The 27,344-nt window shown below is 41.1% G+C and overlaps 1 protein-coding gene across 1 annotated transcript in view; it reads left to right on the top strand.

Moving 5' to 3' along the window:
* Positions 1 to 27,344, top strand: part of cfap20dc (CFAP20 domain containing) — a 68,065-nt gene that overhangs the window by 12,520 nt on the left and 28,201 nt on the right. The window contains exons 3-12 of the mRNA XM_085777214.1: positions 11,290 to 11,383; positions 11,488 to 11,560; positions 12,654 to 12,768; positions 12,877 to 13,024; positions 14,120 to 14,266; positions 16,985 to 17,157; positions 17,291 to 17,399; positions 19,940 to 20,035; positions 22,199 to 22,327; positions 23,819 to 24,135. Of these exons, the coding sequence (XP_085633340.1) occupies positions 11,290 to 11,383; positions 11,488 to 11,560; positions 12,654 to 12,768; positions 12,877 to 13,024; positions 14,120 to 14,266; positions 16,985 to 17,157; positions 17,291 to 17,399; positions 19,940 to 20,035; positions 22,199 to 22,327; positions 23,819 to 24,135 (1,401 nt within the window). The remainder of the gene's footprint in view (positions 1 to 11,289; positions 11,384 to 11,487; positions 11,561 to 12,653; positions 12,769 to 12,876; positions 13,025 to 14,119; positions 14,267 to 16,984; positions 17,158 to 17,290; positions 17,400 to 19,939; positions 20,036 to 22,198; positions 22,328 to 23,818; positions 24,136 to 27,344) is intronic.

The following is a 27,344-nucleotide window of genomic DNA, read 5'->3' as shown; positions in this document are numbered from 1 at the left end:
CGGACGATTTTCGATTCGCTACTAGTTGCAGGCCAAATTATATATCAAAACGTGCGGTTTGATCGGGATCGGTATGCTATTACTTTTCTTAACAGTGTACGAATTTTTCGCGACGTAAGTCGCGAAAAACTGCTCAAAATTTTGCATTGAAGTCAATGGGACGGGCGAAAAAAAAAGAGCGAAAAAGACCAATCATTGGAGTTTAACAAACGTCTACTGCTCAGGCATACTTTCACCTAGAGACTCCATTTAAACTTTAAAAAGTAGACACAAGTCTTGTGTATTGTCGTATTACTCCACGTTTTGATAGGTCATATAGTTTTTGATCAATCCATGATCAATGACCATGATCATTTTTGGAGAAATTATTAGATTATAATGGGTGTGTATTGCACGGAATGTTCGTGTCAGAGTGGGTGACATCATCGGTTAGAGTGGGAGAGATGCCAGAAAAACTCCAGATTTTTTCTCTATCCAAACTCCAAACGGCCACAATTTACACTCTCCACACATAATTTCGGCCACGTTTGTAGACGAGCTCATCCTCGATCTCTTAATCTGCTCAAAATATCAGAGAGACTTACAGAATTTAAACTCTGAGCCTCTAAGTGCGGCCACGTCTGTCTCTGCTCCTCATTGAGTCCAATACAAATATTTTCTGAGAGAAGCAGAACGGCCTGATGTTTTAAAACTGCCATCCTCTCCAAAATATTTACTGCAGAAACACCAAATCGTACCGAAATTTTCAGTAAGTCCTTAGAGCAACGTTGATCTGTGTTTTGTTCTGATAGGAGTTACCGTTTTCTCACCCTAAGCCTAAATGTGAGACCGGTGCAGAGGCAGAAAATCGCTCTTTTTCTCCACGTTTCTGTCTGTCTCAGCCTGCGGGGGCCCCTATCGCCGTGGTAACCTCTGTGATCCTCAGGCCAGAGCTCGTTAACTTCATAAACAATCCACCTGGCGCTCGTTTAAATGTTCATAAACAGAGACACAGCTAAATCAGACTGACACAGGATGCAGCTACTAACTAACTATGTGTCAAGTCAGTCACACACACACACACACACACACACACACACACACACACACACACACACACACACACACACACACACACACACACACACACACAGACTCTAGAGCCAGCTTCATGTGATTACAGTCACACACACACACACACACACACACACACACACACACACACACACACACACACACACACAGTTAACCTAATGTGGTTACAGCTCCTCCATATCAGTGCTTATAGAAAGATGATCATGTGTCTGTCTGATCAGCTCTGTCTTGACCTTAAGATCGTGGGTTTGATTCCCATGTTGACAGAGATGGCACAACCGGCAGTAGCTCCCGCGGCCCATTCAAAATTTCCCGAGAGGAAATTTTCTAGTTATCATTAACATCTTGTTTAACAATAGCCCGGTTACAATTGGCAATGTTTATGGTCCAAATTCTGATGATCCATCTTTTTTCAATAACTTCTTTTCCACCATCTCCACCAACTGTACCGGCCCAATAATAATAGGAGGTGATTTTAACACAGTCATTAACCCACCTGGCAGTCTACAGAAATAATCAAACAGTTCATGAGCGATGTTGGTCTTGGCGATAGTTGGCGCTCTCAACACCCTACTGTAAGACAATACTCATTTTTCTCACCGGTTCATAAATCATATTCACGTATTGACTTTTTCCTCACCAGTAATTCAATTATGTCAAATATCTCAGACTCAATTATCCACCCCATATTAATCAGTGACCATAGCCCGGTAACATTTACATGGAATACAGGCCGTCCATACAAACCCAACACTAGGTGGCGCTTTAACACATCACTCCTTAATGATCCAGAATTTGACAGTCTTATCAAAAGAGAGTGGGCATCCTTCCTTGGAATAAATGATTCCCCAAAGTCATCTCCGTCTATTCTCTGGGAAACAGGTAAAGCAGTTTTAAGAGGCATTATTATTTCATTCTCCACCTATAAAAAAAGGATAGAACAACAACAAGAAGCTGAATTGGAACAAAAAGTTAAGCAACTTGAGGACCTTAACATAAATAATCCAACGGACCAAACACAGAATGAATTAAGGAAATATAAGTTTCAGCTAAATGAAATCTTAAATAAGAAAACACAATTTCTAATAAACAGACTTAGACAAGAACAGTTTCACCACAGTAATCAATCCGGAAAATATTTGGCTAATCTAATCAGACAAAATAAGGAAAAAACAACAATTACCACTATTAAGGACTCAGCAGGGAAGCCAACACATATACCAGAAGAAATAAATCAAATTTTCAAAAATTTTTACGCAAATTTATACTTACCAGAAATAAATCCGACCCAAGATGATATCAATTCATTTCTCAACAATATCAGTGTTTCCCCCAGAAAATTTGTTAGTTAAGGTGGTGTCTGACCTGTCGACGGGGGGGGGGGGGGGTAGCGCGGAGATCTGTTGACGGGGGGGCGGATCGATTGACGGGGGGGGGACGCGCCGTGCCGTATTAAAGTTTCGCTTTCAACACGCGCTGCTGTTATGCGTGCGCGCTTCTCTGTGGTGTGTATGTGTGTGAGAGGATGCGGCCATCGTCCGACGGGGGGGGGGGGGCGGCGGCGAATATCGCTACTTTTTTTTTTTTTTTAAGATGTTAGTTTAGGTGGCAGCTCTTTGTTGTTAAGGCGGCCGCCTTAACAGGAAAGCGCTGCGGGAAACCCTGAATATCGATCCACCACAGCTCTCTCCTGACAAAATAACTATACTAGAATCACCAATAACTGAGCAAGAACTATCTAACGCCCTCAAACTCATGCCAAATAACAAATCACCAGGGCCCGACGGCTTCCCTGCTGAGTTCTACAAACACTTTTGGCCCATCCTTTCTCCACTCTTCAACAGACTCATATCAGAAATAAAACAGAACTCCAAATTACCAAAAGACATGAACACAGCTACAATATCACTGCTTCTCAAACCTAACAAGGATCCATCATTACCATCAAGTTACCGCCCAATTTCTCTTATCAACGTTGACACTAAGATCATTGCTAAAACACTTGCCCGTAGAATGGAAAAAATTATCACATCCATAATCCACCCAGATCAAACCGGTTTCATTAAAGGCAGACACTCATCCAATAACACACGCAGACTCTTTAACATAATGGATTACTCATCCCATCATCAAACACAAACTATCATTGCCACATTAGATGCAGAAACAGCTTTTGATAGGGTCAATTGGTCATTTCTCATTTCTACAATGCAAAAATTTGGCTTTGGGGAGTCATTTATTAACTGGGTCAAAATCTTATACACAGCACCTTCAGCCACAGTAATCACCAATGGACTAACATCACCACCTTTCACACTGCGAAGGGGGACTAGGCAAGGATGCCCACTCTCTCCCTTTCTATTTACAATTTTCATCGAACCTCTAGCCGCAGCCATTCGTCAAAACAATAACATTACAGGAATCCAAACGCCAAATTCACATCATAAAATTAGTCTTTATGCCGATGATATCCTACTCTTTTTAGGAAACCCCCACTCATCCCTTCCAGAAACAATAAAACTCATAGACTCATTCTCCAGAATTTCTAACTACTACATAAATTGGCACAAATCCTCTTTCCTTCCACTACGTAAAAACAGCTGGGATGTGGCAGCTCAAACCCCACCTATTCCACTATGCACCAGTCATATCACATATCTAGGTATCAACATCTCCCCCAGGCTGTCAGAGTTGCCCAACCTCAACTACACCCCACTTCTCAAAACAATAAGTGACAATCTTGTTCGCTGGATGAACCTCCCACTTAACATATTAGGCCGAATCGCTACAATAAAAATGTCAGTACTTCCCAAAGTTAATTATTTTCTCACTATGATTCCATCTCAACCCTCACTGGATTGGTTCAAATCACTTGACTCCATCATAACAAAATTTTACTGGAAAAACAAACCACCAAGAATCAAACTCACAACTCTTCAGAAACCAAAAACACAGGGAGGTCTTGCAGCACCAAATTTCTACCATTACTATCTTGCAAATCAGTTACAATACATATATAAATGGATCCATCCCCACCAATCAGACAATACATGGCTCGATATAGAACAGACTTTTTGCAAAACCATCTCCATCTCAGATTTACCATTTCTCAGTAATTCGATTAAACACCACCAATGTTTCAAAACAACAACAATAGCAGCGACTCTGACAGCCTGGTGGAAATTCCATAAAGTCACAAATTCCACACTGAGCCCATCTAAGTTCACTCCGATCTGGAACAATCCTGACCTTCGTAGCAACAAGAAACCACTTCACTTCTCCACCTGGTCAACTAAAGGGATCACCCACTAACAACATATCATTCAGAACAACACACTGGTTTCATTTACTCACCTAGTCCGGGAGTTTGGCATCAGGAGCAATCAATTTCTCGAATACCTACAACTCAAATCATCAATTTAAGCGGCACTTGACATTAAAACTATTAACCTGAATCTTCCTCCATCATGCAATGACTTAATTAACATTCAATCAACTAAACAACTTCTTTCCAAAATATACAGAATCATCACAAACTCAGATAAAACACTCACTATTCCAACAATAAAATGGGAAACCGACCTGTTGATTGCTCCTGATCAGGGGCGGGGTTAGGGGATGGCTACTTGGGCTCAAGCCCCGGATGTTTTTGCCTTCGCTGACCGCACCAGTCTGAAGTGCAGCCTCATGGACGTCGGAACTGTTTATTGAGAGGGGGGGATTTTTATTGGGAGGGTCGGGGAGACGCACACTTATCAGTGATTATGTGATTTGAAGTTACTTTATAATAGCATACCGCATTTCATCAAATCATGGCCGGTATTCAATCATTGCACGAACAAAAAAAGGCCGACCCTATATAAATACAAGCTGGGTCAAAAAAAACCAAAAAAACTCATGTGTGGACTGTCTGTGAAGACTGACTGGAGTGAAGCTGGCCTTGTCCTCTGCTTCAGAGAGGGACAGCTTTGCACTGTCGGACCTGAGTCTCTGCTCCGTGTCCGGAGCCCGCTCGGGACCGAGCATGGATGTATTATAATAGATTCATGGACGAAGATGGACCGCAGCGCACGCTGTAAAAATGCGACTTGAATGGGATTGAAGCGATACAGCGTAACGGAAACAGAGACCCAACAGCGCAGCGAGGAGAAAAGCACGTGAAGATGATGAAGATGAGCTAATGAACGATGAGCTTGGTCGCTATGTGTAAAAATAAAAGGAGGGATTTAGAAATAAAGGCTTTCCCTCAGATAGCCTGCCTCCCATAAAGGCCGTTGGCCATAGCCTACGTCACACTGAGCTGTCAGGTGCAGCCTGACTCCACTATGCCAGATGCCAGGCTGCTGTATGGAGCCAGGCTGCTGCATGTCAAAAGCATACATCTATGAGTTATGTGAGATAAACTACTCACAAAAAGTTAGGGATGTTTGACTTAATTTAACCTTCTCTAAACTTTTGAATGCACATGTCCAATTGTTTCAGTCCTTATTGAATAGCATGCTGTTCTCTAACAAGGTGATTAACTACAGTACAAAAATCACAAGCACCTTCTGATTTAGTGGTTCAGTTGTAATGTTGTGGTTCAATGACAATTTGTATACAGTCCTCTTCTCTCTCCCTCTCCTCTCCACCATGTTCACATGTTGACATCATGAGACCGAGAAAACACAAAGTTATTGAGACATTGAGATTTTTGTTGTGCTATAGCCACCACTGTTGTTAGCTTTTGTTTGAGATAAAGAAATGACCATTGCATCCTTCTACTTAAAAGGCCTCATTATCACTGTAGCATGAACTTTTTTATAGGGATATTCTTATCAAATATCCCTAACTTTTTGTGAGTTGTGTAAATGTAAGTCAGACAAATTGAGTTTAAATTCAGATTCTTTCCTTTTTTTAAAGCGTAATTCTGTGGGTAGGGAGGCTGATGTCAATCAGGATTACATGCACTGCCATAGGCTATCATTTTTATTTGAGTAGCTTATGATTAGCTTATGATCATGTTTTATATTTTCTTTTTTTATGATGTAACACCTGTTTGTGGACCCTTCAGGACAATGCTTTTGTCTACCTAAAGTTGATATGTTGAAATTTCCAGTAGGCCTATCACAGTCAAAGACAAAAAAAAAAAAAAAAGGCAGATCTCCTCTCTGGGCTAAGCCTCGGATCTCCCATGAACCTAGATCCGCCCCTGCTCCTGATGCCAACTTCTGGACTCAAATCTGCCAAAACATCTATCTTATGACAAAAAATGCAAATCTACAGTTGATACAATACAAGATTCTTCACAGGACACACTACACAGGACAGAAAATGCACAAAATGGGTTTCTCTTCAGACATTTGCACCAGTTGTACACAAAAGACACCAGACACTTATATCCACGCCATCTGGCATTGCACTCCTGTTCAACAATTTTGGTATGAGGTCACAAAGTCACTGTCACATCTCTTGGGCTGCCACATCCCATTATCACCGTCTCTCTGCCTACTTGGCGACACATCAACAATAAATCTGATAGGACCTAATAATAAATGAATTCTCATAGCGCTAACTATCGCCAAGAAAACCATCCTCATGAACTGGAAATCCAAAAACAATATCAATACAACACACTGGAAAAACCTCCTCACTGACCACATCTCCATGGAAGATTCCAACCAACACTCAGCAATAGAACCCCTCTCCATCTGGTCTCCACTCATAAACTTCCTACAGACCTGATTTGTCATCTGTCTTTTTTTTATTTTTTTATTCAATGGTATTTGCATTTTTGTTTTGCCTGAGAACCAATCACCCTCCCTCCACCAACACAAGCAAACAAACAAACAAAAAAACATTGGTCTCTGAATTATTGTTATTATTTGGTTTGAATGGGAGGGAGAAGCAGAGGGGAGAGGAGGAAGGGGAGGAGATTGAGGGAAGAAGGGGGAAGGAAGGGAGGGGAGAGAAAAAGGGGGAGGGAGGGGAGGGAGAGAGGGAGGAGGAGAGGAGGGAAAAAGGGAAGATTTGCATTATGGTTATTGTTGCCACTATGGTTATATATTTTATTTTTACTTGATTTTTTTTTATTTTTATGTTTTGTTGATTATTGCTGTCATTATTTATTTACTCATTACAATCACCCTCCCTCCACCAACGCATCACATTGGTTCGAATAGGAGGGAAGAGTAGAGGGGAGAAGAGGAAGGGGAGGAGACTAAGGGTGAGGAGTGAAGAAGGGGAGGGGAGGGGAAAAAAAAGGGGGAGAAAGGAGGGGGCTGGGGACAGAGAAAAGGGGAAGGAGGGGAGAGAAAAGGGGGGAAGGAGGGGAGGGAAAAGGGGGGAGGGAGAGGGAGGGAGGCAGGGGAGGGAGAAAGGGGGAAGGAGGGGAGGGAAAAAGGGAGAGGGAGGGAGGCAGGGGAGGGAAACAGGGGGAGGGAGGGAATGGGAAGAGGGAGGGAGGGGAGGGAAGAAGGGGATGGGAGGTGGGGGAGGGAAGAAGGAGGAAGGAGGGGATGGGAGGTGAGGGAGGGAAGGGGAAAAGGGTAGATCATCATTATGGTTATTGTTGTCACTATGGTTATTTATTTTGTTTATTTATTTATTTTTTCCTTATCTTCATGTTCTATTGATTATTGTTGTTATTTTTGTTACTGTCAACCTTACCAGTGTGTAAACATGTTTTGGCATACTTATTTTGTTAATTAATGAATTATTAGTATAAATATTACTAATTCCACCATTCATATCACACATACACTGACCTGACACTAATCCTCAACATTTACTCACTCTATCTGTTTTTTGTTTTTTTTTGTTTCGTTTTGTTTTGTTCTTTTTTTTCCCTCTCTTTTTCATTTCCTCATCTGAGGGATGGGATGGCGATGGGCTGGACCCTAAGGGCTGGGAGGTACCTGGGGGTGGAGGTGCTGGCGGTGGGTCTGGTTTGGGACAGCTTTCTCTCAACATGTCGGCCCGATATTGACCCCGCCCGTAGGGGGGGGGGGGTTGGTTTTATAGAGAAGTCGACCTGCAATGGACCGGCCACCTCCTACGGGTCTGGTGGCGGCCCAAAGCAAGCAACAGCTAGAGGCAGAGGGAGAGAGGAGAGGGAAACATAAAGAAATAAAATGGATAAATAAATAAATAAATAAAATTAAAGGAAAAAAAAAAAGAGGAAACCAGGAATCATACCAAATTAAACTACTGAATTTATTTCAATTGAATTATATCGCAAAAAATAACAGGAAAACCACAGAAAACAAATTTACGATTACATTAAACTCTGTTCTCCCTCTGCTGTCCTGACTAGTCTCGCCCTAGGCCCACCCCGGGAAGTCCCAGTCCGCGGGGGCCGGCAGGAGGCGCCTCCCCAAAGCCCTCTTCTTGTGTTTTTTTTTTTTCTTTTTTTTTTTCTCTCTCACTATTATTATTTACTACCTATTTAATTATTTATTTACTATTGTTCTGCTATCTCTCCCCCCTTTCTTTTTGCCATATCTACCTCAGAAGTCCAACATACTTATGCTCATCACACACACGCATGCACACACACACACACACACTTACACACACAACGCGTATCCTAAACAAAAACATTGTCTTTGTTATTTCAGTTGTGTTATTTTATTTTATTTTTTGTTTTTCATTTATTGCTTTGTTTTTTGTTTTTTTGTTATTTCATTTGATTGGTTATAATAGTTATCACTGCGTATTGTCTTGTCCTGTGTTGCTATATATGTTTGTTTTTCACCCATCTTACACACTTTTACACTTGTATTGTTTATCACCTGCATTGCACTATAAATAAAAAAAAAACAAACTTCCGAAGCCGACATGTATGTAAACAGAGCTGTAAGACAAAGTCTCGCGCGAGAGTCAAGTTGATGCTCAGTCTGTTTACAGGCAGAATAAACAATATCCAGACTTACCGTATTCTCATTGCTATGCAAACTTTGTGCCTCAGAGTTAATATTCCTTTGTTGAAAAAACTAACAGGGGACGACCTGTAAACATACTGAGACGGTCAACTGGGCTCTTGCGTGAGACTTTGCGAGATTGCGCGGGACTTTGTATTACAGCTCCATTTACAAACATGTTGGCTTTCTTGAAGTAAACATATCCCTCGGTGTATGTTTGAATTGCCATCTGATGCTGTCTGTGGGGGAAAAAAAGTGGTTTTGTGGGATGTAAACAGTGTAAGATCAGTCTGCTCCCATTATATGCTGCCAATGGCGATGCGGGGACAGACAAAACTACTGCAAAACAGGAGATATACAAAAGAAAATCTTCAGATACATTCCTTTAGACCTAAAATATTGGGAAACTACAGTCCCAGGTTGAATTTGTCCTTTAAGTGAAGCTAGCACAGGCACTGTAGTGTCTACATAGATGGCAACAAATGTTATCTTATACAGTCTAAACATGATGAACTTTAGGCTGAATGCTAAAGAAAAGCAGGTTCATAGCCTTGCTGTCATTATGGGTACATGATGGGCCCTAGTTTCTTGGCGCAGCGCAGGTGGCGCAAGGTAACGCAGCTGGTCTAATGCAAGTTTCGACCAGCGCAGCCTAGCGCAAAGTCAGATTGGAAGATTGGCAGATCGCGCTGCGCTGAGATAGGCGTGGCCGCGCAGCAGGGGGAGGCGTCACAGATTCAGCTTGGTGCAGTGGAATTTTTGTGCGAAAATGTCCCGCCGAGGTTGCGCTGAAAGCTCGCCACCTCCAACCAGGTCTACTCTCAGCGCAGGGCGGAGCGCAGCAGGTGCAGTGGAAGTTTGGCTGACTGACCTGCAGTGCACACACGTCACCAAGACCTCACAGGCAGATCTCCACAGTTCCAGACACATTTCAATGCAATAAATATCCACAATAACCACTATTTAATGCAACTAACGGAATCAACACGTGAATTTATATCTATACAGATTGTCCCGTCACATCTGACGTCAGATCAAAGCAGAGATCAAAGGCTGTCGGTGCGTAAAGGAAACTCCACCTGAATTAACACAGCAGGGACGAACTGGCACTGAAAAGCAGCTGTGGATGTCCCAAGCAGGACTGTGAGGGTGGATGAATGCATGTCGCTGCCATACCACTCTGCCCTTGTGATGATCCCCTTTATTTATTTATTTATTTACTTATTAATTCATTAGCGCGTGCGACCGCATCACGCAGCCGTAATGAAAAACAAAACACAAATCTTCATCTCTCTTAGTCCACCACAACAGCCTCGGTATCAGATAGTCAGTATATAGCCTACTACAGTATACTCAGCATCTCTATCACAGAAAAAAAGAGACGGACAGAGAGAAAGAGAGAGGAGGACAGAGAGAGAGAGAGAGAGGAGGACAGAGAGAGAGAGAGAGGGAGAGATAGAGCGTCCTTTACGCTGATTTCATGGTGTTTGTTCATGTTGTGATTAGTGTAGCCTACACCTCTCATCTTGCTTACACAGGGTTTGAATAAATGTGAGTTTCTTTATTAGTTTATTAGTTGTTGTTTCTTACATTGGGCAGGGGTTTTCAGTGTATCAGATCAATCCTGGTTAAGTATATTAGTAAACTCATTATTCGGTCACTCTGAGCTCGGACCTCCGGACCAAAACAGCTGTTTCCTCCTGGGAGAGGTTCGGCCTCTGGCGTCGCTGTTTCCTCCATCCATGTCCAAGTATAAAATGACAAACTTGCAGTGCGCATCACCCGCCGCGCAGTTAAAGGTGAGGAGAGGAGCTCCTTTGATTGGTGAAGATCTGACTCGGCTGTGTCAAACCCACTCCACGCCTTTCTCTCCTCCTCCTGTCTCCCTCCCGCCCTCTCTCCTCCCTCTTCACCGTTTGCGCCGGTGGGAGGGACGAGGGGAGGGCTTGCGCTGGTCTAAGTCTGACTGCGCGGCCCACCAATCTTGCGAAATGGACCTGGGCCACACCCCGTTGGCGTGGCGAAGCTGCGCTGATGTTAGACTTCACCTGGTCTAAGAAACTAGGGCCCGATATGTTTAGATTCCCACCTGCACATTTGGGCTCAACCCTAAACCCTCAGTCTTAACTCAGGGAAATCACAATGTTTAATTGACTTGCAGTGGAGAGGAGAAACAGAAAGCTTGGTCTTTACACACTTTCGACCTCAAAGCCTATGAAAACAAGCATTTGCAGTCAATGAGAGCAGCCACATAATAATGGTCATACTCAGCAATGACTTAGCCAGGCCTCCTCTGTATTGTTTCTTCACCCAGGAGTATAATAAAGAGGTCAAAGGATTTGTTTACTGCCTGGAGGGAAGCAGCCAGACAGTCAAGATGCAAATGCCAGAGAGTGTGAGAATGCCTCGTAAGTCACCACCATACAAGCCCTCATTTTAAAAGTTTGTTTTTCTTATTTCAGCTTAAAAAAAAACAACCCAATTCACTTGTTTCCCTTTTTGTTTTTCTTAGTTGGGCTTGTGCAAAGGTTCTTGGTCCTTCAAGTGAATATTCCTCAGTACAAAGACTTTTCTATTGAGCTGGTGTAAGTGCCATCGTCTTTTACCTTATACATGTATACTGTATGCCAGTTCACCTTGAACAACGTTTGTGGGAGAGTACGCCATTGATGATTTCTGTAGATAATTAATTATACTTTGTGGCTGATGAAATAAGGCTTTGGATCGTTTTAACGGAGTAAATTAACATCACAGATGTTTTTTCAGAGAAAAATTATGATTGTAATATACAGCAAATTACACATGAGACTGTAATTTACACAATAATGAATCACACTGAATTCCCGCTGAGACAAATGACACAATGACAGTTTATTTACATTTCAAGGACACTACATAAGCCACAGGAAACACTGTACATTACTGTAGTACTGTGTAATATTTGAAGTACTGTAACTGTTTGTTCCTAAGGTATTGTCAAGCTTTTTTCATTTAAGGCTCAGTGAACAATTTATTATGCTATTTGTGTGTTTACTTTATGATAATATAGTTATTTTTCTTTTTACAAAGTCACACAGGTGTTAAAATACATTATCATTTACCATAAACACCACATCTATCTATCTATCTATCTATCTATCTATCTATCTATCTATCTATCTATCTATCTATCTATCTATCTATCTATCTATCTATCTATCTATCTATCTATCTATCTATCTATCTATCTATCTATCTATTAGGGCTGGGTATCACTAGGTACCCCACGATACGATACTATCACGATATTTTACCCACGATAACGATAATATCACGGTACAGCGATTCTGCGATTATCGATATATTGCAAGAAATTTCATCCACGATACATCACGATATCTGTGTCACTGAAGAAATTCAGAATTTATTAATTGCACTGAATCCATTTCACATGAATTACATTATATCTATCTATCTATCTATCTATCTATCTATCTATCTATCTATCTATCTATCTATCTATCTATCTATCTATCTATCTATCTATCTATCTATCTATCTATCTATCTAATATTAGATAGTCTTATGACAGCAGATTTCACAGCCCTATAGACGGAGGTTTTTCTGTGATCCAGACTTCTTAACAACACTGCTGCTGCTGGTGATAATTTATGTTCTGGTCCGTTGTCTGTTCTGCAGGATAACTGATTCAGAACACTTGAAAAGAAGGCTCCACTTATCAACAGTGCATAAAGAGTTGTCTGCCACACTGTTACATGCAAAAATACCTTTTGTGGGGTTGAAACGGGACATTGTGAGTATCTAACTTCTCCTTTCTTACAGAATTCTTATCAATGCTCTGCATATTTTACAGAAGGTGAGACCTTTTTAATGACTAAATTGTTCCTTTCCAATATCTCAGTGGTCTACATTGTGCCTCGACCTTCTATCCTTCGCTGCTCAACTGTTCAAAGGGTTTTTGACACTGGATGGCATCACTTTGTTTGCGACATGTAAAGTCCGCAGAATCTTCACCATGAAAACGGAGCCTTCAGGAATGTCAGATGACGGTAATGCACTCGGTCACCCAACCACATGATTTACACAAAAACAGATTTGTCGGCTTCTCTTCAAGCCTCATCTGTGTGTCTAATACACGCTGAAGATGTACAGTAGTTATACAGTTGCCACTTGGAATAGATCTGTCATCAATCTTGTAAGTTTGTATGACATAATGTTTGGAGAAAGAGAGGCAGAGAGCGTAGGCTGAAAGTTTCAAGGTGCTTTTATGTCTCCACGTCAGCACCAGTCAGCCAGCCATTGTGTTTTCAGGTTGTCTGTCCTACAGTATTCAGCCTATTGTTGTGAATCGTATCTCAATAATGGGAATTTCTTTAAATATTGAATAATATTCACTGGGTGGGGTCAAGGAGAAACTGACTGGATTTTGGTGGTTCAGAGATCATTGTGACCTCACAAAACAACATTTTGGCCACTTGTTTGTCATGTCTCAAGACGGTCTTCTTCAAATTTGACACAAAGATTTACAAGAACTCAAAGACTCTTTATTGGATTTTGTTGGGCAAAGGTCAAAGTTCATTTATCCATTCATCTAGGCCGTCAAATCTGATCAAATATTCACTTTGACCCAAGGATGAACTGATTAGAATTTGGTGATTGAAGGTCAACGTCACTGTGACCTCTCCAATTCATGCTCTATTTATGATACAATTAAACACGTTTGCCTGAAATGATATTATTTGATATTTTATATCCATCTTGTCAAAGGTCAGCTTCACTGTGTGCCATCATAATGTTCCGCAGGAACAGTTATGCTTGTTATTCAATGACCAGAAGTAAGTCAGGAAGGGGAGATTGTGACTGTACTTCCTGCAACTGTCCTGGTTGGCAGAGACACACAACTGTGAGGCAGAAACTCCAGATTGTTGAACTCTTATTTTTTCTCAGCATTGCAGAACCACAACAGCTGCATGCAGCGCTGGTAACTCAGTGCACACCTACGCTGCCTGTCACAAAAGACAGCTCTCATTTCGTATTTGTCAGCTGATCAAAGTGTTTAGGGTGCTACGTGACAACGTGATGATGTATCTGTGATTTATTGTGTGATTATGATTAATCTGAGATGGTTTCTCATTTTAACCTAGACATGTTTCTCAGTGGAGCTGGTCTCATGGACTCGATCCCTCGCAGCTGCCAGTTCCCACCACATGTAAACCACGTAACTCAGATGTTGAACATGGAGAATTTGCAGAAGGCAGAGATGAGCGCTGGCCTTGTGAACTCTGACTGTGGTGGGTAAGATTTTTAAAAAATTGAATAGCTCTGAATTGATCGATAGATCAATGATTTCATTTCAGGCTGCCGAGGAACATTTTACTTTAGTCAACAATACAGACTACTTCCATTTTGTGACCTTAACTGGACCCCTGTCCACATTCTTATGAGGTCTTCGGGTATAGGAGAGTATTTCATGGTTTGGGATAGGTCCATCATTTCAGTCAATGGAAACTGTATTTCTATGTACAATGAATAGTGTGCTTTGGTTGCATAGGGAAGGCCCTTTCCTGTTTTATAATGACAACCCCCCCCCCCCATGCACAAAGCAAGGTCTGTAAAGAAAAGGCTTTCCGGGTGTGGAGTGGAAAAAACTTCATTGGCCTGTACAGAACCCTGACCTCGACCCTAACCGGCACATTCAGGATGAAATGGAATCAAGCCAGGCCTCAGCCAACATCAAAGATCAGCTGGTTAGTGCTGTTGTGGCTGAATTGGAACAAATCCCTGCTGCCGCCTTTTCCTTACCTTAAATGCAAAATCTTATGGAAAGCACTCCTTGTAGAGTGGAGCCTGTTACAACACCACATTAATACCCATGTCTCTGGAATACGCTGTTGAACAAACACATAAAGACACACATGTATTCATAGAATGTGAATAAGTCTTTGCAGGAACTCTGAAGGTGTGAATTCATACATTTACAGTGCACAGACGCCACGATTCACCTTTGATAATGTACACAGAAGGAGGCGCACAAGCATCAGGGTGCCCAGACGGTTCCACGTTCAGAAATTGTTTTCTCTGAAGAGGCTGTGATGATAATCGATTTGTTTTCCTCGTGTGAAATTCTTGCGGTCTTCATTTTTGTGTTCATTTGCCCCTCACCTGTATTTAGAGAGCTGCAATTATCTCCTCATATAAGAAGATATGCACCAGTAATCCAGCTCTGCCGCCTCTGTGGCCTTTTTATCAGCGTTTATTTATTTGTTCTGACAGCTGTCTAAGTCATGTTGAGTCAACCGGTAATGCCCATGGAGGAGAGGAGGAACCACATGCAAAAAATATCTTTTCATAATTAGCATCTGCATTATTAGCATAACGTTCCTAATCATAATTAAAACAATTGCCATTAAAGTAGGCATCCAATTTAGCTGGGATGAAAGTTGCTTGGTTGATATCATTGCTTCAGTGCCCAATCTGTCAGAAACAGTTAAACGAAAGCCACAGCCATTTTTGTCATGCAACCACAAACAAATCCCAATACACCAAAGACATTCTGTTATTCAAGGTCAGTGTGATCTCTGCTCAAAACACTGTTTAGTGCATCAGATATCATACATTGTAACTCAGTTTTGTATCATCATTCATATTTTTATGTGTAACATTTTTTTTTTAAGTCATCCATTCCACCTTGTTTGTATCAGTTTGTTGGTTTTGTGTGTTTTGTGGATTAGGAGTGTGTGCTGTCTGCTGTGATGAGGATCAGACACGAGATGTGTTTTGCTGTTAGCACCAGTGGAGTTGTCCTAACGAGCCCTGCCACAAATAAAGCAGGGTCGGGTCATGGCCGTGCCAAGATTCCCACTGCAGCCCGTTATTTTCACATGCTGTTATGGAACACATTGATTCAATCAGCTCTGCGACAGAGTCCTATTCATATTCAACCATTTCTTTGTATGTGAACTGCACATTTTAATCAATTACCTCTAACACAATGTAGATCCCCTGCAGCTTATAGAATCATGTAAAAAAATAAATAAAAATCATTCATACACAGCTGTCCACAACCAGACTTAGAATACAAAGTTATCGTAGTATATATGGTCTGATTATGTTGGCAATATACAGGTGCATCTACATAAATTACTTTAACTAAATCACTTCATATTGAACTTTGTTTTCCTTTTTAGCCCCTCCCCCTGTCTCTCAAAGGGCCTTGCCTTTTGCAAGTCACAATTATAAGAATTTGTTCTTAATGACTTACCTGGTTAAATAAATTGAATGAAAAAAATAAAAGAGAATACAAGGTCAGCAGTCTTCCCCATGATAGTGTAGCTACTGAAGAGACCTTTTAAAAGCTCAGGAAACATTTGCAGCTGTTTGAAGTGTGACATCAAGTGAACCTTTTCACTATCTTCTAATGTTTTGATTCACTGAATTGTGGGTTTTCATTAAATGAAACCCATAATCATTAGAATTAAAATAAATCATGAAATATTTCAGTCTGTGTGTAACACATCTATATATTATATGTGTTTTACTATTTGAATTGAACAGCTGAAATAAATGAACTTTTCCATGATATTCTAATTTATTGATATGTGTCTGTATCTCAAAGGTACTGCACTACATACAGTGTAAAATACGTGATTTTAAAGTATTATCTTCACAGTAAAAGGCTTTGAGGGCTTTGTGGCTAGCCAGCCATCTTAAAAATACTCTTCTAAGCCCTTCACACTGAACAGGCTTCATGCTTGTATGTTTCAACAAAGTGAACACTGTAACTTTCATAAACCTGAGGCATAGTCTTTGGAAGTTGCAGTGGGTACTTGATCATTAGTTTGACTGACAATAGTTGAAGGAAATTGCCTAAAATTCGTGGTCTTTTCTATGATTTCACACAGTTCAATGATTAGTGATTGGCTGTACCAAAGGCAATCATAGACAAGGAAAATCTTATCCAAATAACAGATCGATAACAGCCAAAGCGTAATGGGGGAATTTCCTTGCAGTTCGTGATCACTCTAGCACGGCCAGACCGACCAGTTACCGACAAACCAGGTCCCAGGGTGCTTTGCAATCAGCCTCAGGCTCCAGGACTTCAGGACCAAGTCCTCTAACTGGAAGAAAAAGCAGTGTGGCCACAGATGGAATGGATAGAAATGCAGTCATTATCTCCAATAAGGTATATGCACGAGTCCCATAATAACACACATCTCCCTAATTGATTTGGACCATCATGTCGTAAGGTGCTGTAAGAACAAAGTAGAATACGTTGTCTTTAAATCTGCTTTTTCTTCTTTTGCTGTTTCCTCCAGGGATCCACTTTGAGTAGAAGGAACCAAAGGGTTTCCACGGAGAGTCAGATCATTTCCAAACTGAGGGAGAATTCACCACACGGAGAACCTTCACTTGCTGTTAATGGGGGTAAATTTGCTGAAGGGTTCACAGCGTCTTTTTATCTAGACACCTAAACATATTCTGGTCAGCCTGCTGTTTTATCGCCATATCACTTTTTAATTACTCTTTTCATTCCTCATTAGTTTGTTTTAATACACAGGAGCTTGGGTCTATCATCCGCTCATTTGAAGTCTTTAAGTGAAATGATAAATGGCTCTACAGGAAAATGTTTCAATGTAATCAGTAGTATACTTTGGTAGCATTCCCTGCACATCCATGGGTCTGAATTGTTGTTGATGGTGATACATGGGTTTGCTGCTACTCACCCTGGACCACAGTGAAAAGCAGCTAATGACAGAGGGAAGTCAGAAAGTAAGAAATAGTTTAGAGATACGTATATATTATATAGTCTAATTGTAATGCAGACCCAGCAGCAGAATGCTGAGGCAGAGCAAGTATATAAAAACAGTTTATTCTGCAAACAAATCCAAAATTGGAGCTGGAGGGGAAAAATGCAGTATATGAGGGACATGAGGTATTTGAGATGAGAGTAAGTCTGTGGGTGAGTATACTGTATATTATACAAGGGAACTGATAGGTCAGATTAAATACACTGAAATGTAAAATCTACTAAAAAAAAGAACTGGAAAAACAAAAAAAAGACAAGTTGTTGGGGAAGATCTAGAGAAGCTAAAGTTAATCAAGTTAATCATATGCACCGGATCAGGTGTTACGTTTCTGAAGCTATTTCATCTTGGTCTTGGTATGAGGAAAACATTTCATTATCTGAACATGAAATATAAAATGCATGAAATCTATGGAACAAATGGCTGTAAATGGTTATATAGAAAATGTCCTTTTGTGAGTGCAGTAGTCAGTGTGATATATAACAACATAATACAATCAAAATAACAATCACAATAACAAAGACATTCAATTGAATCACTGCGTTGAGTACATACTGTATAGTAATACTTGTTTCCCGATTTAATTGATGTTTTTTTTTTTGCTAATGCAATCAAGAAAATGTAGGGGAGACATGTAACAATATCTCCCCAATATGTATTCTGTCATTCCGGTGCTGAGATGAGGTTTTCAAAGTAGGTAGACATAGAGATATTTTCATTTTAAGAATTCAACTCTGCTGTTAAGAGTTCAGGGATGGCAGATATAGGTAAAACCACTCAGAGACCTTCTTAACATGGAAGAATAGCCCTGATGCCTGGGTTGAAGTATTCAGAGGTTTGAGAACATGACACTCAATCTTGTCTGTCCAACTTTGTCTGAAACTTTCCATGACTAAGTTCTTTGGGGGATACAGTATTAAACAAATCCCTATCTTAGTTCAAGGATGGCAGATATAGACTTGAACTATTCCGTGACCTTCTTTACATAGAAGAACAGCCCAGACACCTGGGTTGAGATATTGAGAGGTTATAGAACATAACTCAATAGTTAAAGAACATGATACTTATCTTTTCTCTTCCACTCAGACGTTAAGGGTGTAAGTGTTACCCAGTGAAACGTACCATATACTGTAACTAAAGACCTAATAGGTATCTGATAACAGATCTTTAACTACTAGGAATCTCAACAAGACAATATTAGAAATCGAGTGGTTAACATTCCAGTTTATCGTGATGCACAAAGTGAACAATAGTATCAATATTTAAGAAACAGATAATGCAACACACTCCATGTGTGGGAGCTCTGTTAAGCAAATCAACTTAAAGGTGAGGTTCTTGCTCTTTTCTTTAAATATCCAAACAGAACACTTCTAAATCAGACTTAGCACAGAAACACCATTCACATCTGGAGACCTTCAATCATCAGGGGGTCTTTTCACATGAAAATGAACTACTTAATCCTTTGTACTTCTCACACTGAGACCACCATTGAGTTCCCAAATGGTGAGGTTTGAACCTAGATGGTTGATTCATTTACAGATAACCAAAAGGCATAATACCATACACATTGTTTCAGAGACAACATTTCAGGGTGGGGGTCAGACTCTCTTACAAAAATGAGGAACCAGAAGACTTGTTTGCTATTCTATATTTAAAAAAATGAATCTTTATAGATGAGAATCACTCACCTCACTTTAAACCAAAGTGAATATAATATGCACCTTATGCAAATTATTCTAAGAGCTGTTTGACTATAGAAATGCTTGCAGGCAATGACAGCTCTTTTTGGCCTGATAGTGCACACAATTATTCTACTGTGTATCGGTAAAAGCATTACAAAAGAACCAACTCACACAGTATCTTCTCCCAACCAATTAATATAAGCTTTTACAGTTTGTCATACACCATCATTTGGGCATGACTGAATGCAAAAATGGAGGATTAAAATTCCTTAATTCAGTTGAACATAATGTTGCTGGATCTATTCCCTCCACACTGAATGAGTGTAAGAAGCTCAGTTACTGAAATGCCTTCATTAATAGGGATTTTCACGGTGCATAATCAGTTCAAGGATATGCTCCTGGCAAGCTCTAATAACATTGTTGTGTGGCTGTTGTTGTTTCATAAAAGCTTTTCTAATGTTGCAAGTGCTGTGTGTAGGAACACCTGGCAGGTTACAGCCCCGTCCACCAGCAGAGAAGCAGGGATCAAGGAGGCCCCGGGTCCTCAGCGCCGGGAGAGAGAGGCTGGCATCAGGTACTGCACATTATATTATATTATTATATATTATAGTCTGTTTGTGTACAGGGATGTACAGTTAGCTATGCTGAATGTGTAGTGCTGTGAAAAAGTATTTGACTTTCCTGATTTCTTACTTTTTTTTCAAATTTATCACACTTAAAGGAGCTTTATGTAAGACTGTGGCCAAAACTGTAGCTGCAGTCGAATTCAAAATACTGCAGCACGTTGCTTCCCCTACCCCTCCCTCCCAGACCTGCTCTGCCCTGCTCCAGCTTTGTGGCTATGGTACCCCTCACACAGTCTCTACGTAACCGAAACCGTGGCGATGTAGTAATAGACTGAAATAAAGTGGATAAAGCTGTATACATGCACTGGGAAAATGGATTATTGTGCAAAAAGCTTGTGTGTGTCCAAGGAGAAAATGAGCCACTCCGGCATCTGTCCTCAAATTCTTCTCCGCTTTCAGCCGTCTCCATTTATCTCCTTTACAGATCCTGGTTTTGTTTCCGCTTTTGTCGATCATGTTTCTGAGAGTCATAGTGAGGTCTTTTAGTAACGTCACACATAGTCCACAACGCTTGTAGCTGCAGCTCTGTGGTAACTGGTGGCAACCTGGATGCCCAAATGCTACTGACTTCATGATTGGGAGATAGTGGTGGGTGGAGCAACAGGCCAAAACACAAAAATCAAAACAAAAACATGATTTGTGTGCTTAAAATAAAAATTTTAAATGCAAATATTCAAGTATTTCAAAGTAACATGATTCCTTAGTCTCTGGTGACATATTGAGTGATTTCATGATTACTTGCCACATATTTCTTACATATAGCTCCTTTAAAAAAAAAAAGCTCTGCTCCATGGGGAGCAGAGCTTTCAGTTGCTCTGCTCCCAGACTCTGGAATTCTTTACCATCTCACATCCGTAACACCGACTCTCTCAAAACCCACTTGTTCAAAATTGCTTACTCCACCACCCCTCACTCTAACATTCCCCTTTATTCTGCACGGTTTTATTTATTTGTTCCTTTTATTTATTCATCCTTACTGATGTTTTAATGTTGTTTATTCTGTGTTTTGTGTTTTGGTGTTGTTTATTGATGATTTTAACTGCTGTAAAGTGTCCTTGAGTGGCATGAAAGGCGCTTTCTAAATAAAATGTATATATATGTATATATATATATATACATATATATATTTAAAATTTTGAGATCATCAAACATATTTTAATATAAGACCAAGACGACCCAAGTAAATACAAAATGCAGTTTTTTAAATAATGATTTAATTTATTAAGAGAATAAAGCTATCCAAACTTACACGTGAAAAAGTAATGCCCCCACCCATGAATCAACTATGATAAACCAAATGTGTTGAAAGCTGAGTTCAATGTCACTACCTGGGCCTGATCACTGTCATACCTGTTGAATCAAGAAATCAATTCCAATTGAACATGTCTGACAAAGGCTACGTTCAGACTGCAGGCAAAAATCTGATTTTTTTGTGGTCAAGTAGTACAGTATGAACACTCAAATCTGACCCGGATCCAATTTTTTAAAATCAGAATCCGGCCACTTCCATACAGTACGTGGTCCTGAATCAGATTCAGATCCGATTTTTTCCAATGGACCCCAGTGTGAACAGTGCAGGTGGATTTGATGCGACTTTTATGTCACTTTACAATGTTTACTCCAGGTTGTAATGACCTTGTTGAGGTTGTTTCTTAATAAACCGAACGCTGCCCAGCGGATTGAGACGCTTTAGGAGGTTTATAAACTAAAGTAATGGTAGCCTAACTGAAACTAAAACACAGAGTTTGGCTCCTTTTCTTCACTCTTTTCCTCCTCAGCAACTGCTCAGGCATTTTCCAGCTTCCATTTCACAGACATTTCGAAATAAAAGTGAAAATACTCATTCCCTCTATGTTTCCTGTACAACACTGTGCTACGCCTGGCGTAGTTCGGAACTGCAAACCGTTCAAACTGGAATCTGATATAGGCCACATTTTAGATGGTAATGTGAACAGCCAAATACAAGTGAAGTAGGATCAAATATCTCAAACAGCAAAACATCAATTTAAAAACAGATGAAAAAACTAAATGATTAACATCTATCAGTATGAGAATGGTTACAAGGCCATTGTATAATGTTTTGATGCTGTATGTTAATATATTGGGTTCAGATGCTGCTGCGCCCGGTCACGGCAGGCGGAGGAGTAAAACGAGGGAGAGGCGCACCCCTCCATCCAGCGGGCCAGAGGGCGGGCGGCAACCTCTGATCCGAACAGAACAGACAAAGCACCTAACAGCAGGTGAGGCCCACATCTGCTGTGACTGGCGAGCGTTCAAGGCAGCAGGAAGCAGCAGCAGGAGGACAGGTGTACTCTCACACCGAGCGCCGGTTTGATAGGTGTAAAGAGACAGCGAGTGATGGGAGCACAGGACAAAAGAGAATAATGTACGTGTTGAGGGATGTGGATGTCTACTTCGCATGGTGCAGTTTTACCGAGTAGCTCCTTAACACTTGAGGGAAAAAAACATACTCCTGCTCTTAATTCATGAATTAGATCACTTGAAAATATTGCATGAATTTTAATGAGCCTCATTGTGCATTACACACACCATGGCATTTGTTCTCTTTTTTGCTTAAATTGTGCACAACCTATGTCAAGGCCATTTACTGGATTTTTTTTTTTTTTTTGGTGTGGAAGTAGCCTGTAGTCCAATCAGCACCTCCCCCTAACCACACACAGGCATATACACACACTCACACACTCACCTACTCCTGCATTGTGCTGGCAAAAATGAGCGCATGTGCTCTGAAAGCTCATTTCTGGATGTTTCTCCACAGTAGTAAGCTCCTCTGCTGCCGCCCTGCCCAGAGATGGAAAGTAGTTAGTTCATTAATGGTAATGTGGCACATTAAATAAAAGTCAGAGGGACATCTCCTGGGCCTAGGGTTTGCCACACAGTGGGCAATTAGAGAAAGTGATTATACTGTCAAGAGGTTCAAATGTGCTCACTCATTCAGATACTTGCGGTTCTTTCTTTGAGCTATCATGGACTTAATAATTCAGTGTTTTCTTTCATGCACACCTGAACGTGTGTAACTTTCATTTAAGGTTTAACAAGCTTTTACCCCCCTCTGGATATATACAGTATTCAAACTTGTACTAGTGTCAGGTTCTGTAACACTGCTGTAATATCTGTCTGTTTTTCCTTGAACAAAACCCCCCAAAAAACCCCAAAATGAGATCAATAATTGCTTGGAAAATAGATAGCCAGTTCAATTTAAGCATGTTTGGACTGAGCTGCTGCTTCATGAGTGAAAATTCGACAGTAAACTGTTGTTCACAGTACTGATTATGTTGTTTATATTGTAATATTGTCATTAAGGTATTAGAGTAGCAAGGGCCATCAAATGAACCCTACAGAAATGTTTCTGCAAGAGAAATTAATGTTCACTTTTGGCAAGCAGTGGAATTCATTACAATCTTACAGTGTTGTTGTGAATTTTTATGTGTGTATAGTTAAATGAACTGAGAATGACATCAACCACATTATGAAAACATTAAAAAGGGGCTATATTACTCAGTGTAATTACACTACTATAATTATTCTATACCCTAATTTGTAGCCAAGTCCTCCATGTTTATTCTAAAAGCATTATAGACTTTGTACATTCAAAACTCTATTATTTTATGATGCTGCTATGCAACCAAATCTTTTTCAAAGAGAGAATTTCCTCCTATTCAGGCGAAATCCGTCTTTCTTTTGTCTTGTCTTATGACCTTTTATTTTAGATGAGGTCACTGCTGTGGAGGAAAGTTTCGGAGCGGCTCCCGACCCAGCGGAGTGTCTCCCCTGCGCCATCCGTCCAGGTTCGTCTCCTGACCTGCGGGTCCGAAGCAGCTGGGAGAGTAATGAGGGGTCCGAGCCCCAACTCAGTCTGCAGGAGGAGGTGTTCATTTTCTCATCCCAGCCTCACTCACCCAAAGGAGGGCAAGGCCAGGGTGACCAGGAGAAGATAGAGATGGGAGATGAGCGGGTTCAGAGGAGGAGCGGCAGGCGGCATGAGGCTCAGCCTGAAGATGACTTCATCGGGAGTGAAAGTGATGAGGTATGCTTTGTTCCGCAGACACATATGCAGGCCGTCCTCAGAATGCATCTTCTGTGGATCTGAGTATAATGACCACCGACCTTGAAAAAGTAATTAAGCTACATTACCTCTACATACACTAGCGGTTTAAACAAATACCAGAGAATTTACCAGATCCATTTCTCCATTTAAAGCCCACTGTGTAACTCCTCTTGTTATCTATTAACAAAAAATTATTATTTCATTTAAAAGAATGTGTGTCATTAATTAGTAATTACCCCAATCAACAAACTGAAGTGTTCTGGTAAGCTGTGAATTTGTCATTCATACAGTTTATACAGTACATAGAGCAGGTAAGCTCAATGCAGGCTGTCATGTTGTGCCGCAATCTTGAACTGTATGTTCAGTGGCAGCGTGACGTGACCGTAGGTAACCACGGAAACACTGACTCACCGGCAGAGATGGGAATAACGGCGTTACTCATGGCGATACTTTTTTCAGTAACGAGTAATGTTACTGTTTCCCCCGTTATAACACAGTTACTGTTACTGACAATAAAATGCACCGGTACTTGACTCAAGAATGTCCGTTACAAAATAGTACACCCATTAAAGTATACGCTACACATTTTTTTTCAGTCCATCTAATCAACTAGTTGGAAAAAAGCTGTTTATAACTAACCAACTCACTCAGTATTCCTCCACTCAGGCAGGCTCCATAACGTTGCACAACGAACCACTTGTTTGTTTGTTTATCCCGTTCCGTGCAGCGGCGGTTGTCCATCTGCCCAATTTCACGTGAATGCAGCATAAAGAATATAATTGAGTTGGAACCTCACTGCTAGATCGGAGACATTTTTACACAGTGGAGTAACAGTGTTTGCAACAGTAGTCTAATTTAATCTCAGTTTATCAGCAAATAATCAGAGCATTATAATTATTTTGATCAAATTAGAAATAGAAACTTCAAGTGTTAGTATTTTATTTATTTATTGGTTTATTTAACAGGGACAATGCAACACTAATCGACAGTGTTTTAAAAAAACAACAACAAAAAACAAACTGCAAGTGAGCTAGAGTTAGCCAGTAGGACTAATTTTCATCCGTTGTCCCAGGCCAGATGTTAAAGGATCAGATCAGTTACACCTCAGAATTTGTATTCTGGAGTGTAGTCTATCGTACTGTCACACATTTTGCATTATACTTTGACTTAAAGGTTCATGAGGCAAGAAATGCACATGCGTTTTAAGTTTTTTACTGCTAATGGGCGATGAAGCGTTAAAAACCAAAAAGAATGAGCCCACCCGCGTATCTCTCCGTTGCCTTGAACAGGCTGTGTGCTGCATAATGCGCTGCAATTCTGGGTCCGAATTTCCCGCGCTGTCCGCGGATGTGACGTCAAATGACGCTGCATGCGCGTCCTCGACAGCTTCGGCTTTCACTGCTTGCGACTAGCGGTCGGCGGATGTCTTGCAGCCTGAACAGTCATGTGAGCAGCGAGTAGAGAAATAATGTCACTTTCTTACATTTTAATATTTTTTCATGCGAGAAAGTGACGGTTTAGATTCCCAATCTGTTGTCAGTTTATCCAAATAACGTCTGTAAGTACTAGATTTGCTCCGACATTTTTCGGAGGAGTGCAGAGCCACACACACGCAGCAGCAGCAGCGGCTCGTCACAGAGGCTGCAGCCGGGGAGCTGAGCTCATCGGCCGGGCAACCTCTGTCCTCTGTCCTCCTCCTCCCAGGGAAGAAAACGAGCCGAGTAACTTCCCCACAGGTTTTTAGAGGTTTTCTGCCGGCTGGTTGAATTGTTTTGATGAGATAAATGCTGGATGAAATCTAACAGTGGCACTGTGGCAGTCGGATATTAGTTCATGAATGAAAAGTGAAGCTTGTGTGTGAGCAGCGCAGCCTTGGGGCTCTGTACGTACAAAAATCACCATATTTAGGCTACTTCAATAAATAAATAGTTTTATAATGAGCCGATTGATTCATCCGTGGTCAGTTTATGCAAACAACGCCTGTAAGGAAATTCCGAACACGTCGGAGGAGCAGAGCCACTAGAGCAGCCGAGTGGCACCAGTGGCTCACAGAGGCGGCGGCGGCGGCCGCTGCTGACCTGATGCCCGGGCGGTCAACCTCCCGATGTCGCGGTAAATTGAGCACTGTACAATGAGCGCGGCACGGCGCATTTACTGTTTATTAACAGCCAGGCGGTGTGTGTGTGTCTGTGTCTGCGTGTGTCTCTGTGTGTGTCTCTGTGTGTATGTGTGTGTGTGTGTGTGTGTGTGTGTGTGTCTGTGTGTGTGTCTCTTTGTGTGTCTGCTCTGTGTCGTGAGACAGCAGGGAGAGGGGCTGACTGGCAGAGATGAGAGATAGGCTAGTGAAAAATGTTCTTTTTTTTTCTGTGAGAGACTGCTGCGGCGGACACAAACCAAACTGTGGCGGCTGATTAATGAAAAACACCGGTATAGTAACGTTATGCCGTTTCCAATTCAGCCACAGTGTCACTGTCACAGCATCAGCTGCACTGCTGTGGAGAGTTGATGCGCGCTCCCGCACCAGCTTGGCTGATATGGCTGCAGTAACCCTGACGGCCGCTACGGCCGTTGTATCGCTAGTGAGTTTTATTCCTCGATCTTGCCTCAAGCACCTTTAACAGGTCAGTATAATAACCCTTATTTATCACCAGATAATGTATGCATGGTTCTGTGAAAGTATTTTTCTTTATGCTGAACAGGGAGTGCAAAGATGACTACCTTCAATGAAATGCTAATTGCTTTTACTTATATAAAATGTTATAATAAATTTGATAATTCAGATGTAAGAGCCTCATTTTGTTGCGCCACTGATTAGCTCAGCCTTAATATAATGACATTCAAGTACCACGTTCTGTGCTTTACCATTAATAGTTTTTAACTCACTTTTTTTTTTGGATGATGTGGATCCAGACAATATCCAAATAGTATGTAAGATCAATAGTATCAAGCAGGAGGAAACGTTCTCCAAAACATGAGAAATAAATGGGGGCCTCTCTCAAGACTCACCATGTTCCTCTGATACTGTTTGCATGTGCAGATGTGCACTTCTGGAGCTAAGAAAACAAAACAATATAAAACGAGTTTGTTTGAAAAAATATTATGCTTTTCATGGTGACCTTTCTAAACTGCGGATATGGCTGGTGTCTCCTGCAGCGCTCTGTCAGGAGTTGACATTTTTCTGTAGATTT

Source organism: Trachurus japonicus, chromosome 5 (assembly GCF_045865225.1).
Source record: "Trachurus japonicus isolate A0001 chromosome 5, Traja_1.0".
NCBI lineage: Eukaryota > Metazoa > Chordata > Actinopteri > Carangiformes > Carangidae > Trachurus > Trachurus japonicus.
This window is presented reverse-complemented; position numbering and strand designations above follow the sequence as displayed.